The sequence below is a fragment of the Octodon degus genome, unplaced genomic scaffold, assembly GCF_000260255.1.
Source record: "Octodon degus isolate 3935 unplaced genomic scaffold, OctDeg1.0 scaffold00012, whole genome shotgun sequence".
In the NCBI taxonomy this organism is placed as follows: Eukaryota; Metazoa; Chordata; class Mammalia; order Rodentia; family Octodontidae; genus Octodon; species Octodon degus.
The window spans coordinates 10462626-10484896 of record NW_004524588.1 but is presented as its reverse complement, the minus strand read 5'-3'; the positions used below and the strand labels follow the sequence as shown (position 1 = coordinate 10484896).

Sequence of the window (22271 nt, the reverse complement as noted above, 5' to 3'; positions counted from 1 at the left end):
GTTTGTTCCCTCTGTCTCACAACTGCGGTACGAGTATCTTCCTGAGGACCCCGCTTGGGGTTGGTGACTACTATGGGTTAAATACGGGTAGGAATTCAGTGTCACTGTGAGATAGTAAGAGGGTGGGAGCTGAATCCAGCTACGATGTGTAAAGCTTGGGGCTTTGAGAGGCTTTTAGGCTTAGATAAGGTTATTAGGGTGGAGTCCCAAGTCTTCTTTACAAGAAGAGGGGGAGCCAGCCGTAGTGTCGTACACCTATGATTCCAGTGCCCCGGAGGCTGAGGCAGGATGATTGCCACAATCAATGTGGGGTACACAGTGAGTTAAAGATCAGCCTGAACTACATAGCAAGACTCTATCTCTAAATAAATAAATAAATAATTAAAAAAAAAAATAAAACGTTTGGCAGCTGGGTGTGACCTCGCTGCACAGCACCGACGGCTGGCGGTGTTCCCTTTCCAACCTGTTTGCACGCTCTGCCTGCAACTAGCTGCATGTGAATTCATATCCATCTGCATGTGGAATGCCGCTAAATCCTCTTTAGGAGGACACAGAGGAGAAAGGGACCCTGACCAGCGCCAGCTTGGTGTGAGCCACTGTGCAGGAATCTGAAAGCGGCAGCTCGCCTTGTACTCTGGGAACAATATACAGCTTGGACAAAAGGGTGCAGAGGAAGAAGATGTAATTGACTCTGAAGAGCGTGAATATCTGTAAAGAATATGCCGTGGGAGCCCCACGGCCAGTGGCTCCTGTTCCTTGCCGGGACACAGCCCTGCCCACCCTACGTACCCTCTGCAGCCAATCCCTTGCCACAGTGGGGCACGGGAAGACTTCACAAAACTGAATTTTCCCGTTGGGATGAGCTGCTAAAACAGAAGGCCCAGGGCCCAGGGCCTGCACCGCAGTCACAGGTAATGGGATTAGGGTTGGCAAGCCAGCTTAATCCCGGGCCTGCGCCCCACTGTGATACAGGAGGGTCGGACAGACAAATCCTTTTATGGTGAGCTCCAGGATTCCAGGATTAACAGACCACTTTTTCTTTCAGAAGTCTCAGGAGTCCCTTTCTTTTTCTTTCTCTTTCTGGTGCTGGGCACTGAACATGGACCTGTGCATGCCGGGCAAGCACGGCCACTGCATGACACTGCAGGCGCGCAAGCCTGTGTTTTAGATGGGAAGAACTCTAACACAAGTGATCTAAGAACATCAACATTTATTTAACATGATAAAAAAGAAATGAGATATGAACATTTGCATTTAAACAATAGTAAGTAGCCTTTAATACATTACATGTGCTCATTGTATAATATATACACAATGAACATAATTACATTTGTACACAAACTAGGTACTGGATTTGAAGACCTGCTTATTGCTGTACACATCTATTCCAATGAAGTATAATCCAGTACTCCAAGATACCTACACTTTTAATTGTTTTTTTAAGAAAAGTAAGCGGTAACATTTGTGTTTAAGCTGGCGAGCGGCAGTAACTGCTGACATTGCAATCTGAGAAAGAATTATAGCAGAAAACAGGACATACTTCACTTAGCAGTAAGAAAATGGCACATTTTAAATATATATATATAAAATTTTTACAAATCAAGAGTGAAATAAAGCACTGCAGTAGCCAGAATGGTAAGGAGGAAAAAAAAAAAAAAAAAACCAAAAAACAAACTTCATTGGAAATAGTAACTAACTCTGTGTACCAAAAAGCAAAAAGCAATATAAATTCGCCTAGACTTAAGAAACATCAGATCTGTCGACGGCAACTGAGGAAGCCCTGGTGAAGGCTGCGGGCGGAGCAGTACTGTCACCTGTGGGCTCGGGGGTGGCAAGCTGCGTGGACATGTGGTGCGGAGTGCGCGTGGGCCTTAAAGCTGCTCTGGAACGAACGTTTTCCAGAAGTGATAAAATGATGCTCTGGGGTCAAAAGCATCAGAACTATGAATTTCATAGATTTAAGGTATACTGTACAGTATCTTCTTACACTGCTGAAGGGCCACGAACGGTTTCAACAGAAGTCAGTGGAGCTGCAAAATAAGACAGAGGAAATTACTGGGACACTTGCAAAGCCAAGAAATGCCCGCATACCAGAGAAACTGACAGGCCCAGCAACAGACAAGTGTGGCCACAAGAATCCTAAAACAATACAACTGAAGGACAGTTTTTTTTCATTTCCTTGAGTGGAATTTACAAAGACACAAAATACAATTAAAGGGCAATTCAGAACAAAAACATGCACCCAAATCTGTTGCTGAATCCAAAGATCAAGGCAATAGGCAGAGGTATGCATCACGGCATGAAAGCTGCCTAGAATGCAGGCCATTCATAAAGCTGGCCTAGGTCCTGCCAGAACTGCTAGTTCAGGCAGGTGACTGTAAGGTACGCAGCTGGGGTGTGGCCCGGGCACAGCCTTGCCCGGCCTGTGTGGGGCCCTGGCTTCCATCCCCAGCACTGCGAAGAATAAAAAGAGGCACAACAGGAAGTTAGAAAGTAATGAGTTTTCTTGTTTGTGGTGGCTACATGATGTGAGACTAGAAAATATCTGGCAATAACTGTGCCTCAGTAGCATATGTAATACCACTGGTTCTTGAAATAAAAGCAAAATGTACACGAAAGCAAACCCTTAAGGAATCTGGGAATGTGCTGGAGTTTTTTATTATTATTCTTTTTTAATGTATTTAGTACAGGGTCTACAGGGTCTCACTACATAGATCAGACTCATATTCTAGATCCTCCTGTTTTCAGCCTCCCAAGTGCTGGGATTACAGGTGTGCACCACCAGGCCCAGTCTCAGCTGTCTCATCGCACCCTGGATGTGGGGCCAGCGCGGCACACTGGGGATCAAAGCCCCCACCCTGTGTCTACCTAAGAAGGCGCTTTAATTTGCTGGGCTGGCTGGCTCTGTACTGCAGTTTTAACCCTTAAGAGCCTTTACTATCAGAAAGGTCTGTGTGCAACAAACTGCAGTTTATTTACAGAACCACAAAATTGGGGCATGGCTCCAAGTGCACAGCTACTTTTTCAGGCAGAGGCCAGCTACCGACTCTGGGGGAGAAACCCGAGGGCTCACATTTCTGTGACCTGGGGCTGTTTACCAAGAGGGGGAGATACACAGAGAGGCCAGGCATCAGGCTGTGAGGCCTGCACCCACAGGGGCGCGGACGAATACAAGCTTTCACGGGTCCTGGGCAGCCCTGGTGCCAAATAAGAGCTACAGACAGTGACAGCAGAGTGGTGTGAAGGATAAAAAATAGAATGGCTACAAAGAGGTGGAAATGGAAGTAGGTCCCAGGAAAGAAACACCTCTGCATAAACGGTCAGGTTAGTATGTGCACTCATTTGAGGGTCTGAAATTCAAAGGCGATGCTGTAGTGGTGCTGGGTGTCTGCTGCTTGCACTTGCTTCAGCCGTTGGCGCTAAGGCCAAGGCCTTCAAAGTGCGAACCCTCAGACACTGGGAGCAAAACACGGGGAAGGCACAGAAATTACATGTTGTGTCTTACAGTTTTTCCATAAAGGAAACAAAAGTGATGGGAAGTATAGGTGAAAATAAGGAATATATATATATTTGCAGAACTGGAGATTGAACCCAGGGCCTGGCAGACAGCAGACACCACTGAGCGACACCCTAGGACACCTGTGAAGTGTAAAAATGAACTGAGATTACTATTCTCATGTTTAGAACTGTACACTAAAGAACACTGTTCAAGAAGGGCTCCCCCTCTTCCCTGTCAGCCACCTGTGTTTAGAGATTTTAACACTTTACCCAGTTAGTTGTGTCATAAATGTCTTTGTCCCTTAAAATCACTAATATATGCCCTTGAGTTTATGTGGCCTACCGCCTGAAACCTCGGTGACCGCGCGGCCAGCCTGGGAGCCCACGGGGCCCTGGGCTCCGGCTCTAGAAGGCATGGGGCGGGCATCCCTGCATTCTCAGGAGCTTTTGCTGCTGATGAAATAAGACAGAGAAAGGCTGTCATGCAGCAGGTCACGATGGGCCCCATGAGGCCAGGTGCAATCTGAGCCACTGCCGCGTTCACTCTTGTGGCCCCTGGTTCTGCCAGCCATCCCTGGGGTATGGTCCCCAGGGACCTGGTGCCAATGCACGGGTGCTACCAAAATAGCAAATGCAACAGTGAGAGCAAAGTAGAAAAAACATACTTCCAAGTTACACACACATGAAGTGCGAGCCTTCTGTCAGCTGCGGTTGGGTGGACGGCACTGGCGACGCCGAGGACTCTGGAGACGGGGACAGACTTTTCACTGCAATACAGTGAAAGCACAGAGAAGGTTAACATTCCAGGGACACGTGAGGGAGAGCCGCTGTGCATCATGGTGGCTGGGGCAGGAGGAGCTACGGTGCATGCATTCTGTCCTGACCTGCTGGTGCTCTGCATGGAACTCCTCCGGAAGCCTGGGTTATGACTGGTTTTTCTGTGAGGTTAGTTTTGAGGAGTCTACCTGCTTATGAGAGTTCTCAGTGCCTTGCGGGCAACCCTTTTCTAGCTCATGCAGCCAAGTACTGAGATGCAGATATCACAGGCTCGACACGGCCACACTCGCCCAGCCCTGCAAACAAGGAACTGGCGCCATGTGACAGGACAGTGCACTGTTGGCCCAGGGAATGACAGATGACATGAACACTCTCCATTTGTGTTTGGAACATGGCAATGCTCTGCTCTAACCCCACACTCTTCTAAGGACTGAATTTCCTTGCTCAAACCTTCTGCAAAAGGGAGGAAGTAGGGCAGTGATGGCTGAGAATGAATTCTTGCTTAAGAAAAGCAAGGCTCACCGTATGCGCTGGAGGTGTGATCCTATCCTACACTCTCACTCTTCAAACGCACAGTGAAAAAGAAAACATTGAGGAGTCCAAACGCTAGCCGAAGGGCTGAGCTGAGGGCTGGGCAGAGGGGCTCCTGGGTGCAGTGCATGCCTAGCACATACAAGGCCGTGGTTCAGTCCCCAGCACCCTGCCCCCACAGGGGTAGCAGCAGAGAATAGCTTGTTTTAACACGGTGTGGACACTGATCTGCTATCAGAAGACAGTCCAGGTGTGGACTCTATATAGCATGTGCTAGAGGAAAGAGCCATTCTATAAATGTATGTTTTTGTGATACTGGAGATTGAACCCAGGGCTTGTGCAATTTTGAGTCTCAGTGAGCCCCCTTGTGGTCCAGGCTGGGGCTGAGGTTGGGCTCCTCTTGCCCCAGTGGCCGGGCCTGTCAGAACAGACTCCAACCAGGCCCTGCTCGCGTCTTCCCAGGTCCATCCCAACGCTGCCCCTGTGAATTTAAGTGCAGACTAGGTAGTTTTTTTTTGGTCTTGAGACAGGGTTTCATTATGCAGCTCAGGCTAGCCTAACTTGCAAAGATCCTCTTGCCTCAGGATACGCCTGCCTCAGCCTTCCAGTGCTGGGATTACAGGGGCGCCCCCATGCCCAGTCAGAAAAGGTAATTACATTGGCTCCCTTTTTAGGATTGCCACAGGAAGAATAAGTTTAGAAGTTCAGTGAGAAAAAAAGGCCTGGCAAGATAGCCCAGTAGTCTAAAGCGCCTGCTCAGGCAAGTGTTGGGGCTGTGGTTAGATCCCCAGCACCGTGTGCCAGGCCAGCCCTGCTCCCAGGGCAGGCTGGGCCAGCCAAGGGGAGGAAAAAAATTAAAAACAAGTTCAGAGCAAAAAACAAGTTCAGTGGAAGTGCCCAGTAAGAGACTCAATGCAGTGCACCTACCTGCCGGTGTTTGGCTTTCTCTAGAAACCACAGGCATCGACTCCTGAGAAGTAACAGGGCTTTCCTCTTCGTGAATGCCGTCCTTCGTGTCCTCCTCACAATGGTCTTCTGGTTTACGGTTTGGGATTTGCGTCTCATCTTCAGGGCTAATGAAAATACACTGGTACTTTAAAACTGACTACGGAATACAGTGAATTCTTGTGTTCACTTAACAAACCTTTTAGCCATATGGAAAATAAGCACCACCTGCCTGCATTTGTTAACACTCTACTTGGGATCCCTTCTCCTTTTTTTCATCTTTTTGAGACACAATTTCACTATACATTTCAGGCTGACCTTGGCCTCACTTTGTAGCCCAGGCTGGCCTGAACTTGCAGCAATCCTCCTGCCTCAGTCTCCAGTGCTGGGGTGACACGTGTGCGCCACCACACCTGGCCAAGATGATGAGTCTTGGTCATGTTTAGCTTTGGCGCGTGCCAAGCGGTACTTCACAGCTGGGCCTCAGGCACTGTCTCATGAATGGATTGTCTCTTTTTGTGACATTACAAATGATCGGTTTCTCTCATATGAGAAACCGGAATATAAACAATTTAAGGAACAAAATTAAAGATGATAGGAACCAGAGGAAAGAAGACTTGTGGAAGGAGAAAAAGATGCAGGGAAGGAGAGGGAGTACGAGTGACACGGAGGCAAGCGGTCCAGACAGTGATGCCCAGGAGGAGCGCAACTACCATGCGCCACAAAGGTGGATCAGGAAAAAGAGATGAGTGGCGGCAGGGGCGGGTGGTGCAACCTGCTGATCCTCTAGGCCCCTGTAAGATTTCCAGCCAACAGCATCAGCAGCCACTGAGTACCGTGCAAATCCACTACTTTTTTTTTTTTTTCTTTCGATTTTTGTTTTGTTTTGTGGGGCTGGGACCTGAACCTAGTACCCCACACACGTGAGGAAAGCGTTTCAGTAGAAGCTCCAGTCCTAGTCCTGATTTTTTTTGTCTTTTTGAGACAGGTGTCGCTACGCAGCTCAGGCTGGCCATGAGCTCACTTTGTAGCCCAGGCTGGTCTCAAACTCGCAATGGTCCTTCTGCCTCAGCCCGCCCAGTGCTGGGATTACGGGTGTGCTCCAGCACGTCCGGCTCTAAGCCTAGTACTGAACCTATTATGTCATGAGAGTCAGCAAAGAAAGACTTGCAGCACTCTCATGCTTCACTCAACAGAAGTCTTCTAAGAAGAAATTCCTCAAACCGCTTTGTTGCAGCTTGAGAAGAGCGAGAAGTTGGCTCTTTAGCTCGCTTTAACATGGCCAACACATTATTTTCTGTTGTTGTTGAAGTATTTTACATTCATTTTAAAAGCACTTGAATTTTTTTTTATTGGGGACTGAACTCAGAGTCTGTGTTTTGAGCTATATCCCCAGCCTGCTTTTTAAAACATTGAGACAGGCTCTTGTTTTTTTTTTTTTTTTTTGCGGAACCGGGGATTGAACTCAGGCCCTTGTGCTTGCCAGGCAAGCACTTATTCTACTGAGCCATCTCCCCAGCCCGGCTCTTGGTTTTTTTTTGGTACTGGAGATCAAACTCAGGACCTTGCGCTTGCCAGGCAGGCACTTATGCTACTGAGCTATCTCCCCGGTGAGACACACTCTTGTTAAGTCTGTCGCTGCGCTGAGCTGCCCTTAATGTGGGCTTGAATTTGTGATCCTCTGCCTCAGCCTCCAGCGTGCTGGGAGTACAGGCATGTGCCACCCAGCCTGCCTAGCAAGCCTGTGGGTCTTTAGCGTGCTGGTTATGTTTTCATCTGTATCTACCACATATTGATACAAAAATTCACTCTGGATTCTTTAAATCAGACATAGCCAAATATCTTTCAAATTCAAACCTGCTATTCAGTGACAAAGACATTCTTTTTTTTTTTTTTTTTTTTTGGTGGAACCGGGGATTGAACTCAGATCCTTGCATTTGCCAGTCAAGCGCTTATCCTACTGAGCCATCTCCTCGGCCCCCGACATTCTTAGTAATATTAAATCACAGCACGCTTTGTTCAGACAGGGTCTGTGCATTTCAAGATGGCCGTGAACTTGAGGCAATCCTCTTGCCTCAGCCTCCCTTGAGCTAGGGTTGCAGGCATGCATCTCTGTGCCTGGTCAGCACATTTCTTTTTCTAGTGCTAGTAACTTTTTCTAGCGGTGAGACTGAGTATGTTCTACGAAATACAGCCCCAGCCAGCAGTGCAGCTCAGTTATGGAGTGCGTGCCTCATGTGCATGAAGCCCTGGGTTCAGGCTGTAGCACGCACACATGTGAAAAATAGAAGCGAATCACCATAGCGTCTGGAGCTCTCGGCGGACAGCCCAGACCCCTCATCGGTTTCTATTCCAGCTGCGCGCCACACGGCCGACACCGGGCGCTGAGTCCCTTATACTGCCACCGCTCATGTGCCTTCTGGCGCGCACGCACGCACGCAGTATTTATGTAGGAGGGTCTTGCTGTGTAGGCTCGGCGAGTCTTGAATTATGGAGCCCAAACTTGCTTCAAACTTGTGATTCTCCTGCTTCAGCCTCCTGGATTACAGACATGTGCCACCATGTCCGGCTTTTAGCATTCTTCTAATAAGGTATTATCCTAAGTGCTAAGCACATTTTAAATGTTATAAATATCTTTACTTACTTAATCCTTACAAGAGACTCATGAAAGAAGAGTGTGATTATTCTCATTTTTACAAGTGGAACCTGTAGTTTAGGAAGGCTATACACCTGGCTCAAGATCCTACAGCTCCTAAGCTGGAAGTGGAAATGAACACTTTTGGACTCTGAAGTTCATCTTTTTTTCCTGTTTGGTTTTTTGAGACAGGCTCTTGCTATGGAGTTCAAGCTGGCCTTGAACTCATGGTGATCCTCCTGCCTCAGCCTCCCAAGTGCTGGGATTGCATGTGAATGCCCTCACCCAGCCTGGAAGTTTATCATTTTTAAGCAGTTCTTCAGTTTTTTTCTTTTTGGTTGAACCAGGGATGGAACTCAGGCCCTTACTGAGCCATCTCCCCAGCCCGTTCTTCAGTTTTACGAATAATTTCTCTCGTGGTTTGGATCTAAACTATCTCCCTGCGCCCAAGCGTTGGTCCCTAATAGCAGTGTCCAGGCGCACAGGGATTCTGAGGCCCTAGGCTCAGTGACAGCACAGCTGGCAGCACTGCTGGAGAAGGGGCCGCGGGCCAGCCCCCACTCTGCCCAGGCCTGGACGAGCTGAGACTCGGGCACCGAGCCACCAGAAACTGCAGCCGAAGAACCCTTTTTTGCTTTGTTTTACTTAAGTATGTGGAGGCGGTCACAACGGGCTACATAATTCTTTTTCTTGTTACCTGTATGTTAATTCCTCGGTCATCTTTTCTTTACTTTCTTTATTCGTCACTTCCTCAGAATGTACTCCATTTGGCTCAGGTGTAGAAATCGCTTCATCAAAAATACTTTCTGTTCTTTTAAACTATAGAGTAAAAAGACAAATTTCCTTTTCAAAGCACTTTTATGACATGCATTTGTAAATCTAAAATGATTCCAAGCAACTTCTTACAATGTGATCCCTCCTAAATTTAATTATTATTTCAAATATTTACTGATAGTACATCTGGATTCAAGTATGTTAAAATATTAACAGTTTTTTACTATAAGGACACAAAGTTATTTGTCCAAAGGGATGATCTGCCTCGTTAAGACAACCTTTGAGCTACAGTGTTCTTTTCTTGTCTAACCCCACCCTGGGGACAGGCCAAAGGAGGGCTGGGCTAGCTCTCATCCTGTTAAGTCTGAGATAGGGTCTTGCTATGTTTCCGGGCTTGGCCTGGGCCTTGTGACCCCAACCCCTGCCTCAGCTTCGTGACCAGCTGGGACTCTAAGCGAACGCCAACCATGACCCATGTAGGATTCTTCTTGTGTTAATAATTTACTCCAGCTTTGCCTATGCTCCAAATTTTTTAATAACGTATAGTTTATGCAGCCAATGTATCAATAAGATTAAAGGAAACCTACCCTTTCATTTAGATCTTTGGCTTCTAACATTGATTGATTGACTGACTGATTGATCGTACCAGGGATTGAAGTCAGGACCTTGCGCTTGTCCAGCAAGCACTCATTCCACTGAGCTATCTCCCCAGCCCTCTACGTATTTGGTGCAGGGTCTCCCTGCGCAGCTCACACTCGTGGTGACCCTCCTGTTTTCAGCCTCCCACTGCTGGGATTGTAGGGGTGTATCACCACGCCTGGTCTTGGTGGCTGGCTGAGGCACGTAGTTCACTGAGCTATCTTGTCTGGTCTATAACTTAAAAGGCACATACTTTAATCTTTAATCTCTAGACATCTGTTCTGAAATCTTCTCTTACCTCTTGGCTACCATCTGTATTTGGGGGCTCAGCTTCTTTTAGTCGGACGGGTTCCACAGCAGGAGTGTCAGGAGTGTCATAGTTTGGTTTTACGTCATTTTCTCTACTGACATCGTCCAACTCCTTAATGTTGTCCCTCTGGGTCTGCCCAAAAGACACAATGTTTTTAGATTCCTAGTGAGCACGCATGTGTATTTTATAGACAGTGCCTATAGGTTTGTACAAAGCTATATCTCTACATACAAAGAATTTCTCCACAAAAATCACAGAAAACAAGCCCCATTTTTCTCCTTTCTCTTTCTCACAGAACCCACATATGTATCTGTGGAACGTAACATGCCACTGGCCCTGTCACAGCACTCCCGGGGCCTGGGCCAGGAGGCAGGAAGTGATGGGTGGGGAGGGAGAGGGGCTCTGACCATAGGAACCGGGCCTGATAGGGGCCAGCCTGAGGGCAGCGGCTGCAAGAGCTCCCTAGCTGCTGCCTCTGCCCCACACAGGAAGAGCAACATCAAGGAACAGGCAGAGGGGAGGGGCCCTTCACAAGGCTGAAGCTGGGCAGTGACAGCAGTAGGCATTTTATTGGAAGGGAAGTGGGGACTGTTCTGGTGACCTGCATGGCAGTTTATACTAGTTGAAATGCTTTTATCCTATGTCCCTGCAGCAGGCGGTGAAACTGAACCATTAGCTTTCAGTAGGGAAGATTAAGTCTATAACTGTTAATGTTCAGGAGCCAATCAGGAGGTTGGCCCTGAACCTGTGATGCCCCTATCTCGACCTCTTAAGTGCTGGGTGACAGGTGTGTGCCTCTTTGCTCAGTTGGCTCTGGTCTTTTAAGGCCAGAGTCCCCGTCATTTTATGAAGCTGCCTTAGCCTATTATTATTGTAAGAATTAAACACCTTACAATAAGTACACTATAGGCCTTCTGGAACCCATCACTCCCAGAACTGAGTATGTAAGACAACCAGAAGCAGTGGGCGTACCTGCAGGGCCCTGCCTGGAGTTTCTCTCAGGCTTGCAGGGCTCTGTGAGGAGCCCAGGTCAGTGGACCCAGGGACGGGAACGGCGATGGGGACAGCGAGTGCCCGCTTCCGCTCCCGCAGGCAGGCCTGCTGGTGGCGCCGGATGCGCTCCAGCTGCTCCTCCACCGTCATTCGCGGCCGGCCACTCTCCGCTAGGCACAGTTGCTCCACAGCGCTGCGTGGCCGGTCCTGGAAGAGATGGGGGCAGTGAGCACGCGGAGCCCAGGCTCCGCGAGGGCGGCAGGGGTGCAGCTGAGAATCCTCAGTAGGGTACTGAGTGCTGCGAGGCTGGATCAGAGAGGCTGACGCAGTCATTTTCTTCTTCATTATAAAGAGGGATGCGTGGGCAAGGACAGAGAGAAAGAGGTGGAGAAAGACACACAGGGGACAGGTGTTTTCCCGGTTTAACAGAAAAACAAAAGACCAATCATAAATGGGCCACGGATGTCTCCGTCCCTGAAACAGGGGAATGCATAAAACTCAAACTAGCTAGGAGAAAAAGGGGAGAGGGGCATAATGTATTGGATTTTTCAATTTATTTTTTTTAAATTTTATTTATTTATTTATGTGTGTGTGTCCAGCTCAGCCCACCAGGGGGCGGGGCTGGCTGGCATGTGGTGCTGGGGGATTGAACCATGGTCCCTGGGTTTTGCTAAGCTTGTTCCAAATAGGTGCCTTAGACCACTGAGCCATCTCACCAGCCCCATGGATTTTTCAATTTAATGAAACCATAATGCTGTAAATGACACATTTCTATTTATTTATTCTTCTTTGTTATCAGGGATAGAACTCAGGACCTTGTGCTTACCAAGCAGGCACTGTTCTGCAGAGCTACATCCCTGGCCCAGTTAAAAATATTAATGTAGATATTCATTCATGTAAATATTCTGTAAAATCCAGGCTATCGGTTTCTTTTGTTCTCTGGTTTGAGTTGGTGGGAGCTGACCAACAATAAAATGGGAAGGAGCAGGGGACTGTAAATGGAACAAACAGGGCCAGGGAGACAGCTCAGTAGCACAAGCGCCTGTCTGCAAATGGAAAAAACGGCACAGGGGCCTCATTAGGTCTTCTAGCTAATCCTGTCTACAAGGAGTTAAAAGCGAACTGTACTAGAGACTCTCCTGGGCAGTAAGTCAAGGCCAGGTACAGTTCAATCCCTAGTACTGTAAAAAAAAAAAAAAAGGGCTGGCCAGATAGCTCAGCGAATTAAAGTGCCTCCTTAGGCAGATGCAGAGACTGGGGTTTGATCCCCAGCGTACTGTGTGGGCCCTGCCCCTGGGGTGCACTGAGACAGCAAATGATTGAGACGGCATGGTGGCACATGCCTGCAATGCCAACGCTTGGGAGCCTGAAAACAGGAGGATCATGATGAGTCTGATCTGGCACGTGGTTGCAATGAAGGCTGAGTTTCATACCTTATATTCCCCCCGTAACAAATGATGGACCAAGACCCTAAGGAAAGCTAATCTGAAAAAAATCTAGACTAGGTACAAGCTAGGCCTTTCTTCTGAGGTATTAATTCTCTAAATATAATTTTTAAAAAAAGCTCAGTAGGTTTTTTTAGAGTATATAAAAAGAATTCCTGTGAGACATTCAAAGTGAGCGAGTGTAATCCTAGCACTCTGAGACTGAGGCTCAGGTTTGCAGGTTCGTGCCCCACCTGGACAACTGAGCACACCCTTATCTCAAGATAAACAGAGCTGGGAAGGTGGCTGAGAGCAAAGGGGTTCAATGCCCAGCACCACGAAAACAAGCCGAACAACCACACAACACGGGAAGCACAGCACAAAGAAGCAGGCTGGGAGTGCAGGAGTTCGCATATACATGCGTACCGCTCTGAGGTCCAGCATCTTCTTGGTTTTCCTCAGGGTCACGTATGAGGCTATTGTCGAGGACTCGGGTGTTGGTGACTTTGTTCTGGGAGGGACAACCCCAACAGGAAAGTGGGAGCCTAAAACCAAGACAGCAGTTAAGTGCTCTAAACACATGTAGGCAACAGGGCTTTCTTCTGACACTATTTTTTGTCTGTTGGTTGGTTTTTCTGTCTTTTTGAGGTAGAGTCTCGCTATGCAGTTCAGGCTGTCTCTGAGCTCACTTTGTAGCCCAGGCTCGTCCTGCACTCCCAACAATTCTCTTGCCTTAGCTTCCTAAGTGCTGGGATTATAGGCATGCGCCACCAGCCGTGGCTGTACTTTTAATTTTAATCCACGCTAATAATCTTATTTATTTATTTATTTATTTATTTATTTATTTATTTATTTATTTTTTCTTTTTTAAGTACTAGGAACTAGACTCAGGGCCTTCACACTGAATTATCTCCCCACCCTCTTTTAAAACAGTGTTTAAATTTGAGACGGGGCCTTGCTGCACTACTAGGTTGTCCAGGCCGGCCCACACTTGTGATCCTTCTGCCTTGCTCACGGTGTGGCAGCTTTTTCTTTTCTTTTGGTGCTGGGGGCCCATCCTGGGGCATGTGCGCCACCTCTGTCACTGTACTACATCCCTGGCCTGACAATCCTCTTTTTTTTTGAAACAAGGTCTCTGTGTTTTGAAACAGAGTTCAGGCTGTCCTTGAACTTACTATGTAGCCAGGCTGGCTTTGATGATCACCCTGCCTCAAGCCTAAAGAGTGCAGGGATTACAGGCGTGTGCCATTACACCCAGCTGGCGATCTTTCTTTAAACTGAAGCACTTAGTTCAATTTATTGTACTTTGTGATAATTTTTTGCCTTGGATTTTCTCCACCTTCTACTTATTTCTCTTTTTTCTTTAGAGTTATTTCTCCCCTCATCCTGTTAGTCTCCCTAGTAGTTTGGAGGCTGAACAGTCTCTTTTATCTTATACTCTAGCATGTATGTGGGAAACTGATGAAAGTCTAATGTTACTCGGGCCAGGGAGATAACTCAACAGGCATAAGCACCTGCCTGGCAAGCGCAAGGTCCAGGGTTCGATCCCCAGTAGGGGCCGGTGTGGGTGGGGAGTCTAATGTTATTCAACATCACCACCTTCCTCCAAGCAAAGACCTTATGTTAATTCCAACCACCTCCTAGTATATGTGCTACTGGTATTATATATTTAGTTTAACTTTATAATGGTTTAGGCAGTTTAGGCTATGGTCTCAGTATGTAGATCAAAATGGCTTCAAACTCACTTTGTAGCCTAGGCTGGCAGCAAACTCAGCAATCCTTCTGCCTCAGCCTCCAGAGAGCTGGGATTGTAGGCAGGCACCACCATGCCTATCATACCTAGCCGTACAGCTTTTTTAATTTTTTAAAATAGTGCTCCAATTAAAATTTTAAGTGCTGGCTGTGCATGGTGGCACATAACTATAAACCCAGCACAAAGAAGGCTGAGGCAGGAGGATCACTGCAAGTTTGAGGCCAGTCTGGTTTACAAAGTGAGTCTCAAAAAGAGACACCCCCCCCCAAAAAAAAGTACTGCACTGTATTTATGTTTTTGTAGTTAACAGGGATGGAACCGATGGCCTTGCATCTGGTAGGCAAGAGCTCTCTACCATTGAGCTGCCCTCCTAGCCTATTTTTTGCCTTTTTTTAAAATCTTGAATCTAGAAGAACCTTCATTACTTTTTTTTGATTTTGATTTCTTTTTTTTTAATGCTTGATACATTTATTTTTGCCCTATATTTACAAGAGAAACTTCTTTTTTTTTTTTTACACTTTGATTTCTTAAAGAATGTTTAGCAATATCTGGGCATGGTGGTGCATACATGTAATCCTAGCACTAAGAAGACTGAGGCAGGAAGCTCACTGAAAATCTAAGGTCAGCCTGGGCCACATTAGTGGGTTACAGGCCAGCCTGAGCTATAGAACAAGACCCTTTCTCAAAAAAAAAAAAAAAAAGAAAAATGAGGGCCGGCCAGATAGCTCAGTGGATTAAAGCCTCTGATTAGGTGGGTTCCATATGATGTGCCAGCTCTGCCCCCAGGGCAAGCCCAGAAGGTGACTGAGACTGGGCGTGGTGGTGCACGCCTGCAATCTCAGCACTTGGGAGGCTGAAAACAGGAGGATCACTATGAGTCACATCTGTGTAGTGAGATCCTGGACTAAAAAATACAATAAACAAACAAACAAACAAAACTAAACAAAAAACAGAAAAACAACTGAAATAGAGGAAAAAAAAAACCTTAGAAAATTTAAAGCTTTCAAAAAACTTGTCATCAAACATTTCTCAGTAAAATCCAACCCAGTCTACTACTATCTTTATCCCACTTGGGATAGATATTCCAGAAGTATGAATGTGTTTAAAAGCAGTGCCATTGAGTGTGATGGTGCACGCCTATAATCAAAGCTCTGGGGAGGCTGAGGCAGAACGATTCCTGTGAGTTTGAGGCCAATGTGGGGTAAATACCAAAACCATGTTTCAAAAAAAAAAAAAAAAAAGGCAGTGCTACCTGATGCCTTGTTGGGAGTGATGTGCATGCTGTTATCTTCCTACTAGCTGAGGACTTAATTCATACTCTCATGAGTCCTTAGGCTTCATCTCTTTTGGGGGAGAGGGAGTACCGAGGATTGAACTCAGAACCCTGAGCTTGCTGGGCAGGCACTCATGCCTCTCTGCTATCTCTGCTATCTGCCTGGCCCTTACAGTACAAACAGCTATCTAAATCTTAAGTGATGTCTTCTAGTTGCTAACTAGAAGTTTTAAGTACATGGTTGGCTTTGCCCTGCCATCAACTTGTATTTATTATTAAAGTAGAAATGCCCTTAGCTGTTTTATTTGCTACTGGGGATCAAACTTGGAACCTTGGGCTTTCCAGGCAGTTGTTTACACGACTGAGCTATCTCCTCGGCCCAAAATGCTTCAGAGAGAGATTGCAGACACACACATGTGCCGGGACAGCATCTATATGGAATACTGCCAACATGTCACCAAGCCGAACCAAGCGTGAGAGGAGCAACAGACGCCGAGTGCTGACCTTTCACAACTGGACTTTCCATCTCTGAAGCAGGTTCTGATTTTTCTTCCCCATTTGACTCATCAACTTCTGCCACGGTTGTCAGCTCGGGCTCACTCTTGTAGAGTCTGTAATCGGGACCCTTCAAAGAAAGACATGTCATTAAAAAAAGCTGCAAGTTTCTTTTAGAATGTCTGCCTTTAAAGACTCAGTACCTCTAAACACTCACGTCAGCTCTAAAACTTAAAGCCCCAGTTGGCGAGACCATAACTAATACATATGTGACCACTAAGTAGAAAAACATTGTAAAGACTTCTGTTCTTGTTTTTTGAGACAGGGTCTTGCTATGTAACCAAGGCTTGCCTCAAACTCACAGTGATTTTCCTGCCTCTGTCACCTGAGTGCTGGGACCCCACCTGGCAAGATTTGTAAGTAGCAAAACCTAGAATTGAAAATTCAGAATGTTCTGCCTCATAAGCTGAGTCTTTGGGGAAGTGCTGGGGAGTGAGCTGGGCACTGCCAGTGCTCTATCATAGAGCTGCCGAGCCCCAGAGCCACTTTTTACCACGGCATCACCGAGGTGAAAAAGAATTACAGAGGGGTCAGGGAGATAGCTCAGTAGAATACACGCTTGCCTGGTAAGCGCTTCAATCCCTGGTTCCACAAAAAAAAAAAAAAGAAAAAGAAAAAGAAAAAGAATACAGAGCCCAGCACATTTTCATTTAGACAGTGATGAGGTTCATACCAGCACCAAGTTCTTGTCAGGGAACATTTCATTCTCAGAATCAGGCCAGTTTTGTTTCTCTTACTCTTTTCCTTACATACTCCATTTCAGACTTGTTTACCCAACTCCAAACCTTTTATGCCCGGCTTCTTTCTTTCCTGGTACTAGATAGAGGACTACAGCCAGGGCCTTAATTCTGATGAGCTACACCCCAAAACCTTTTCTGTATTTCTCTTTTTGAGACACAGTCCTGTGAAGTCACAAGCAGCCCTGCCTGGGCTCATACTAGTGATCCCCCTGCGTCAGCTTTCTGAGTACAGGATTCCACATCTGGGCACCCGTAGCCCCGAGGCTCCTATTGGCAGTGGGCTGAGGCTAGCAGCTCCCTGTGGCCACACCCACACCTTGGCACAGTTTTTCTAGTCAAACTCTCCTGTCCCAGTTGTGTGCCACCCTAGTAAAATCTGGTTTTCTCTTCTGATTGGGAGATACAAATTTCCCCCTAGTATTCAGAAATAACATAGCTAAAATATGACTCCTTCAATAGGGGTAAAGCAATCATTTATGGAAAAATGTTATGAAACATTAAACGTTACGAAAATATTAAAAAGCAAGAATGATAAAACCAAAACAGGAAAATGCAAATGATAAAGTAATGTAACAGAAAAGTACTGGCTACAGGGGTGGGGGGGTTATAATGAAAACAAGCTCGGGTGTGAAGCGATCTCCCAAGAGCGAGCGAGTGGCAGGCTGGGCGGGTCACGTGGCCTGGCAGCCACTTACACAGTGAGCTCCATTTCTCGGGTGCCCTTGCACCTGGCGAGGCTTCTGGTCTTCTGGCAGATGCACGGGGCCCCTGCTATAACAGAGCAAGGAGCTGCTGTCACTGGGCAGAGGGGGGGCTATGGGAGGCTGCTCTGTACAGTCATAGGACCGAGGAAGTGGAGGACGAGGTGGGGCTACTTCCTCTTCCTAAAGATTGTAGAACAGTCACCTTGTTTAGATAAGCAGATTGAATTAAGCGCAGTCACAATTCTTTGCAATGGTATATCACTGTAAACTGACTTCATGATACTTAAAGGGGCACTGCCGAGCCGAATGTCTCAGATGGAAAAGTGCAACCAAATTTTTTAATGATAGCCAATAATTTGGTTGTATACAGTTTTTCTTATAAAATATAGGCTAGCTTTATTCTGAAATTCAATATGGCAAAAAATTACCACGGCAAACTACTGTGGTTTGCTTTAAAAAGAGAATTACTTAAAGCCTCATTCTTTACATTCTGCAACTTTTTTATGTATAGAAACAGAATTATTAATTTTATATTTGAAAGCTACTATGACAAGAACAAATTTTTGTCTTTCTAAAATGCATCTTAGGCTTCTGTAATTTTTTTTAATTAATTTGTAAGAGGAAAAAAGAAACATTTTCTTTGGCTTTTATACAAAATTCAAGACCACAGGTTCTTTCGACTGGGCTGGCAGTATCTCTTCACAGTGTGAATTCCTCTATGTCATGCACAACACAGAACCAACTTAGCTATCAATCTTCCCACAAACTGTGCAAAGTCGAAGAAATCATTACAAATATTCAAATTACTTAGAAAAAGTTATAACAGTGTTAAAGTTCTAACAAATGAAAAAAGTGGTATTTTAATATTCTTTTACATTAATGAAAAAAAAACTATGTTACAAGCAACATAAATTAAACCAATACAATTTCATGGTTAATAAAAGTTCAGTATTTTAAAAAGCATTTGTGATACAAGAACAGACGACTTCACTATTCCTAATTCATGTGCTGCACATTTAAAGTAGTTTATAGCTCGAAAATCAATTCAAACTTACCTCATTTTTGTACTTAACTGTTGTGAAAAGTTTTGATCCTGCCACTCCTGATGGAGAAAATTAGAAAGGTAACTAAACATATCTTTCTAATGTACAGAAATAATTTCTTTTTTAAAAATGTGTTTAGTACAGGGTCTACAGGGTCTCACTACACAGATTGGACTTGTAGTGATCCTCCTGTTTTCAGCGTCTCCTTTTCTTTTCTTTTCTCCTTCCTTTTTCTGGTACCAGGGATTGAACTCAGGACCTTGTGCTTGTCAAGCAGGTGCTTAGGCCACTGAGCTATCTCCCTGGCCTAGAAATAATTTCATTTCACCTATTTTATTTTTATGAGCAGAATATATTTATGAGGGAAAGAAAGCTCTAGTCCAAGAGAGGGAACAGGAGGGGGGCCCGAGCAGGTTGTCCCCCTATTTCACCTGTTTTAAATTCAAAGCTGAAATCTTCAGCTTTGAATCCCTTTTTTTGTTTGTTTGTTTTTTTTAATGTATGTAGTACAGGGCCTCCAGATTGGACTTGTAGCGATCTTCCTGTTTTTAGCCTCCCAAGGGCTGGGATTACAGGCGCATACTACCATGACCAGTCTCAACTGAATCTAAGCGAGCACCGGGGATGGGGCTGGCATGGCACGGCACAGCACACCGGAGATCAAACCCTGGGTCTCTACGTCTGCCTAAACAGCTGCTTTAATACGTTGAGCTATTTGGCCAGCCCTTTTTATTTTTTATTTTTTTGCATTATTAGGGATTGAACTCAGGACCTTGTGCTTGCCAGGAAAGCACTTATTCTACTGAGCTATCTTCCTGGCCCCCCTTCTCTTAATTATTAATAATTTTAGAATTTGAAAACAATTACATTTTAAAACTACAAATCGAAATATTTGGTTGAAACAAAATGTATGGCTGAGTTTTTGCAAACACAAACAGTGTCGGCACAGTTATGTTATCTTTTAGGAAGACAATTTGGCACTAGCAGAATGGAGATTATGCAATCAGTCGTCGCCCTGGAATCCAGTGAGCCCTAGCAAGCGTGTCCTGGCACATGTGTAATGATACACGCCGCAGCACGGCCAAACCCTGGGAAACAGTACGGGTCTGATGAGCTGCACGGCGCACGCTCTACAGCGCCAGGGGAAGGAAGCCTGACCCGGGAGTAGGCTGCGAAGGGCGGGAGGGCTTGGGGAAGCACCTGCCTCGGTGTGCGCAGCTGGGCTCCACACCCACCCGGGGAAAAACAAATTGCAGACGAGGGTGTGAGAAAAGAATGCCGAAAGCTACAGCCCGCACACGTTGCAGTTATACACGTAAAACAATGATTATGTTTGTAGGGGTGCAGCTGGCGGAGGTACTGCTTTCACACCTTTTTATTAACTTAATGTTATAAGAAGTGCCTGTGTCCTCATGCAAAAACCCAATAAAACAGGCAAAGAAACCCACCTACGTGTGGCATCTACCTGGACACCACCTGAGGCCCGTGGCACTCACCGGCTTCTGTCGCGCCCCGCAGCTGCTTGTGCTGGCTGAGCCCCTCCACCACGTCCTGGATCCGCCAGAGCTCCTTCTGCAGCTGCGCGCGCTCCAGGCCTGCTGCCTCGCTCTGTCAAGGGGTTGGGGCGACGAGTTCACACATTAGAAAAGGCCCCACTGCACATGTATCTAACGGCGAGCCAGGAGTGGTGGGGAACACCGATAAGCCCAGCACTCCAGGCCGAGGCTGCAGGGTCGCTGCGGGTCAAGGCTACCATGGCGACATAGTGTGTTCACAGCCTGGATTATACAGCACAGATCTGTCTCTCAACAACAACATCCAACGCCATCAAACAATATTGTATGTAATATGATACGTAATGTATGTTTGCAATGCCATAACTGACCTTTTGGAGAACAAGTGTGCGAATCTATTTTAGGATAGAGAACTACAGTTTTTATCGGTGTATTTAGTATCTAATTTTTTGTTGTTTTTGAGAGAAGGTGTCATAGTTTAGGATGGCCATGAGCCTACTATGTAGCCCCGTCTGTCCTAATTTTTAAACATTTTTTTTAAGAAAGGGTTTCACTATGCAGTCCAAGCTGGCCTTTAGTTTTCCTTGATCCTCCCGCCTCAGCCTCCCAAGTGCTGGGATTACAGATGCCACCATGCCCCGCCTTAGACTCTAATTTTTGTAATGGTTACTGGGAGCGTAATTTTAACATCCTACACAGAAACCACAGACACACATGGCTAAGTAATTAAAATGAATACAATTAAACCCTTTTTTTCTCCCCCCACAACAGCCATAATTCTCATGCCCAACAGCTGCATGGGGCGAGGGGCAGGGCCCAGCAGAGGACAATGCCTTCTAAGCCACTCCCACAGCGCATTTACTGCTGCCTTGGTCTGCAGGGGGTGCTAGATTCCAAATGCAGACGATCACACTTACAGAGGGTCCTAAGAGCCAAGGTGACTTCTGTTATTTTCTTAGAATATACATATGTCTGTTTCTCAGTGCAACACTCTGAGACAGCTATCGTTTGTTTTGCAGATAAGAAAACTATCCCTAGAATTTGACCCCAGATCTGCCTGTTTGCAAAGTACATTCTTCGTTTTAAATAGTGCTGGCTCCCTCCGCAACATGTAAGTCAAGACAGTATGCTGAACAGTTCGACAAGACATTTAATACAAAATGGACTAAAATCATTTTTATGTTATTATTTTGTTTTGGTAAGACAGGATCTCACTATGTAGCCCAGGATGGCCTTGAACTCCCAGTGACCCTCCGACCTTAGCCTCCTGTGCTGGGATTATAGGCATGTGCCATTACTCCTGGTTTAAAATAAAAAAATAAAAAGTAAAAAAGCATACAAAAGTCAGTAACTCGATAGCTCACTACCAAGTAACACGTGGACTTGTGAAAGGCAAATAGTTGCGACAGTTAGGAAGCACGTGGCACCCATGGGGTCACACGTGCCCACTGGTACAAGGAACTTTTAAAGGAGAAATGGGTCCCCCTGTGAGCACTGCGTGTGCTCAGGGCCTGGCCGCGCCCCGGGGCAGCAAGGCGGTGACAGAAAGGAGGCGGCTGTAGAGCAGCCAGGCCAGCCAAGATCCTGCAGACTGGTCTTGTACCTGAACTTCACCAAGGCGATCCAGCTGCGCTTGCATCTGGTTCCTGGTAACGGTCACATCGTACTCCAGCTTGTCGTACTCTCGCCAGGCTCGCTCCAGTTCCTGAAACAAGTGTCAGTCATTTTCACAGGAAAGTTCATTGCCAGGGTTTCTCACTCCACTTAGGACCCTTCTGGGTTTTAGAAAACTGTGTATACAGTCCAAGATAAACATTTTATAACTTTCTTTCCCCCCATACTTCAATAAAACTTTACTGCACAATCTAAATATTAATACTGCGTTATTGCTGTTGTATTCAATTTTCTAAAAACAAAACACAATTTACCTATTAATTATTCCTTTATGATACAAAATTATTTGAATTCTACTATCTATAGAGCACTACTTTTAGGAAATAGTTTAATTTATTCTTTTTTGCGGAACCAGGGATTGAACTCAGGACCCTGTGCTTGCCAGGCAGGCACTTATTCTACTGAGCTATCTCCCCAGCCCCTTGATTTATTCTTGGGAGCAAGGTCAATTTTCCTTTTCTCTCTCTCTCTCTCTCTCTCTCTCTCTCT

The 22271-nt window shown here is 46.0% G+C and overlaps 1 protein-coding gene across 8 annotated transcripts in view; it reads right to left on the bottom strand.

The window, feature by feature from the left end:
• Positions 1–1203: 1203 nt before the first annotated feature.
• Positions 1204–22271, bottom strand: part of Plekha5 (pleckstrin homology domain containing A5) — a 253614-nt gene continuing 232546 nt past the window's right edge. For 3 of the 8 annotated variants that reach the window (XM_023709526.1, XM_023709528.1, XM_023709531.1), the window contains 12 exons: positions 21712–21813; positions 20091–20202; positions 18607–18653; positions 17543–17731; positions 16057–16177; positions 12953–13071; positions 11064–11309; positions 10098–10241; positions 9084–9205; positions 5734–5879; positions 4181–4265; positions 1204–2030 (listed from right to left, as the gene is read on the bottom strand). In XM_023709526.1, the coding sequence (XP_023565294.1) occupies positions 2012–2030; positions 4181–4265; positions 5734–5879; positions 9084–9205; positions 10098–10241; positions 11064–11309; positions 12953–13071; positions 16057–16177; positions 17543–17731; positions 18607–18653; positions 20091–20202; positions 21712–21813 (1452 nt within the window). In that variant the 3' untranslated portion in view covers positions 1204–2011. Of the gene's footprint in view, positions 2031–4163; positions 4266–5733; positions 5880–9083; positions 9206–10097; positions 10242–11063; positions 11310–12952; positions 13072–16056; positions 16178–17542; positions 17732–18606; positions 18654–20090; positions 20203–21711; positions 21814–22271 lie in introns of all 8 variants that reach the window. The other 5 variants (XM_023709532.1, XM_023709527.1, XM_023709529.1 and 2 more) reach the window with 3 other exon arrangements.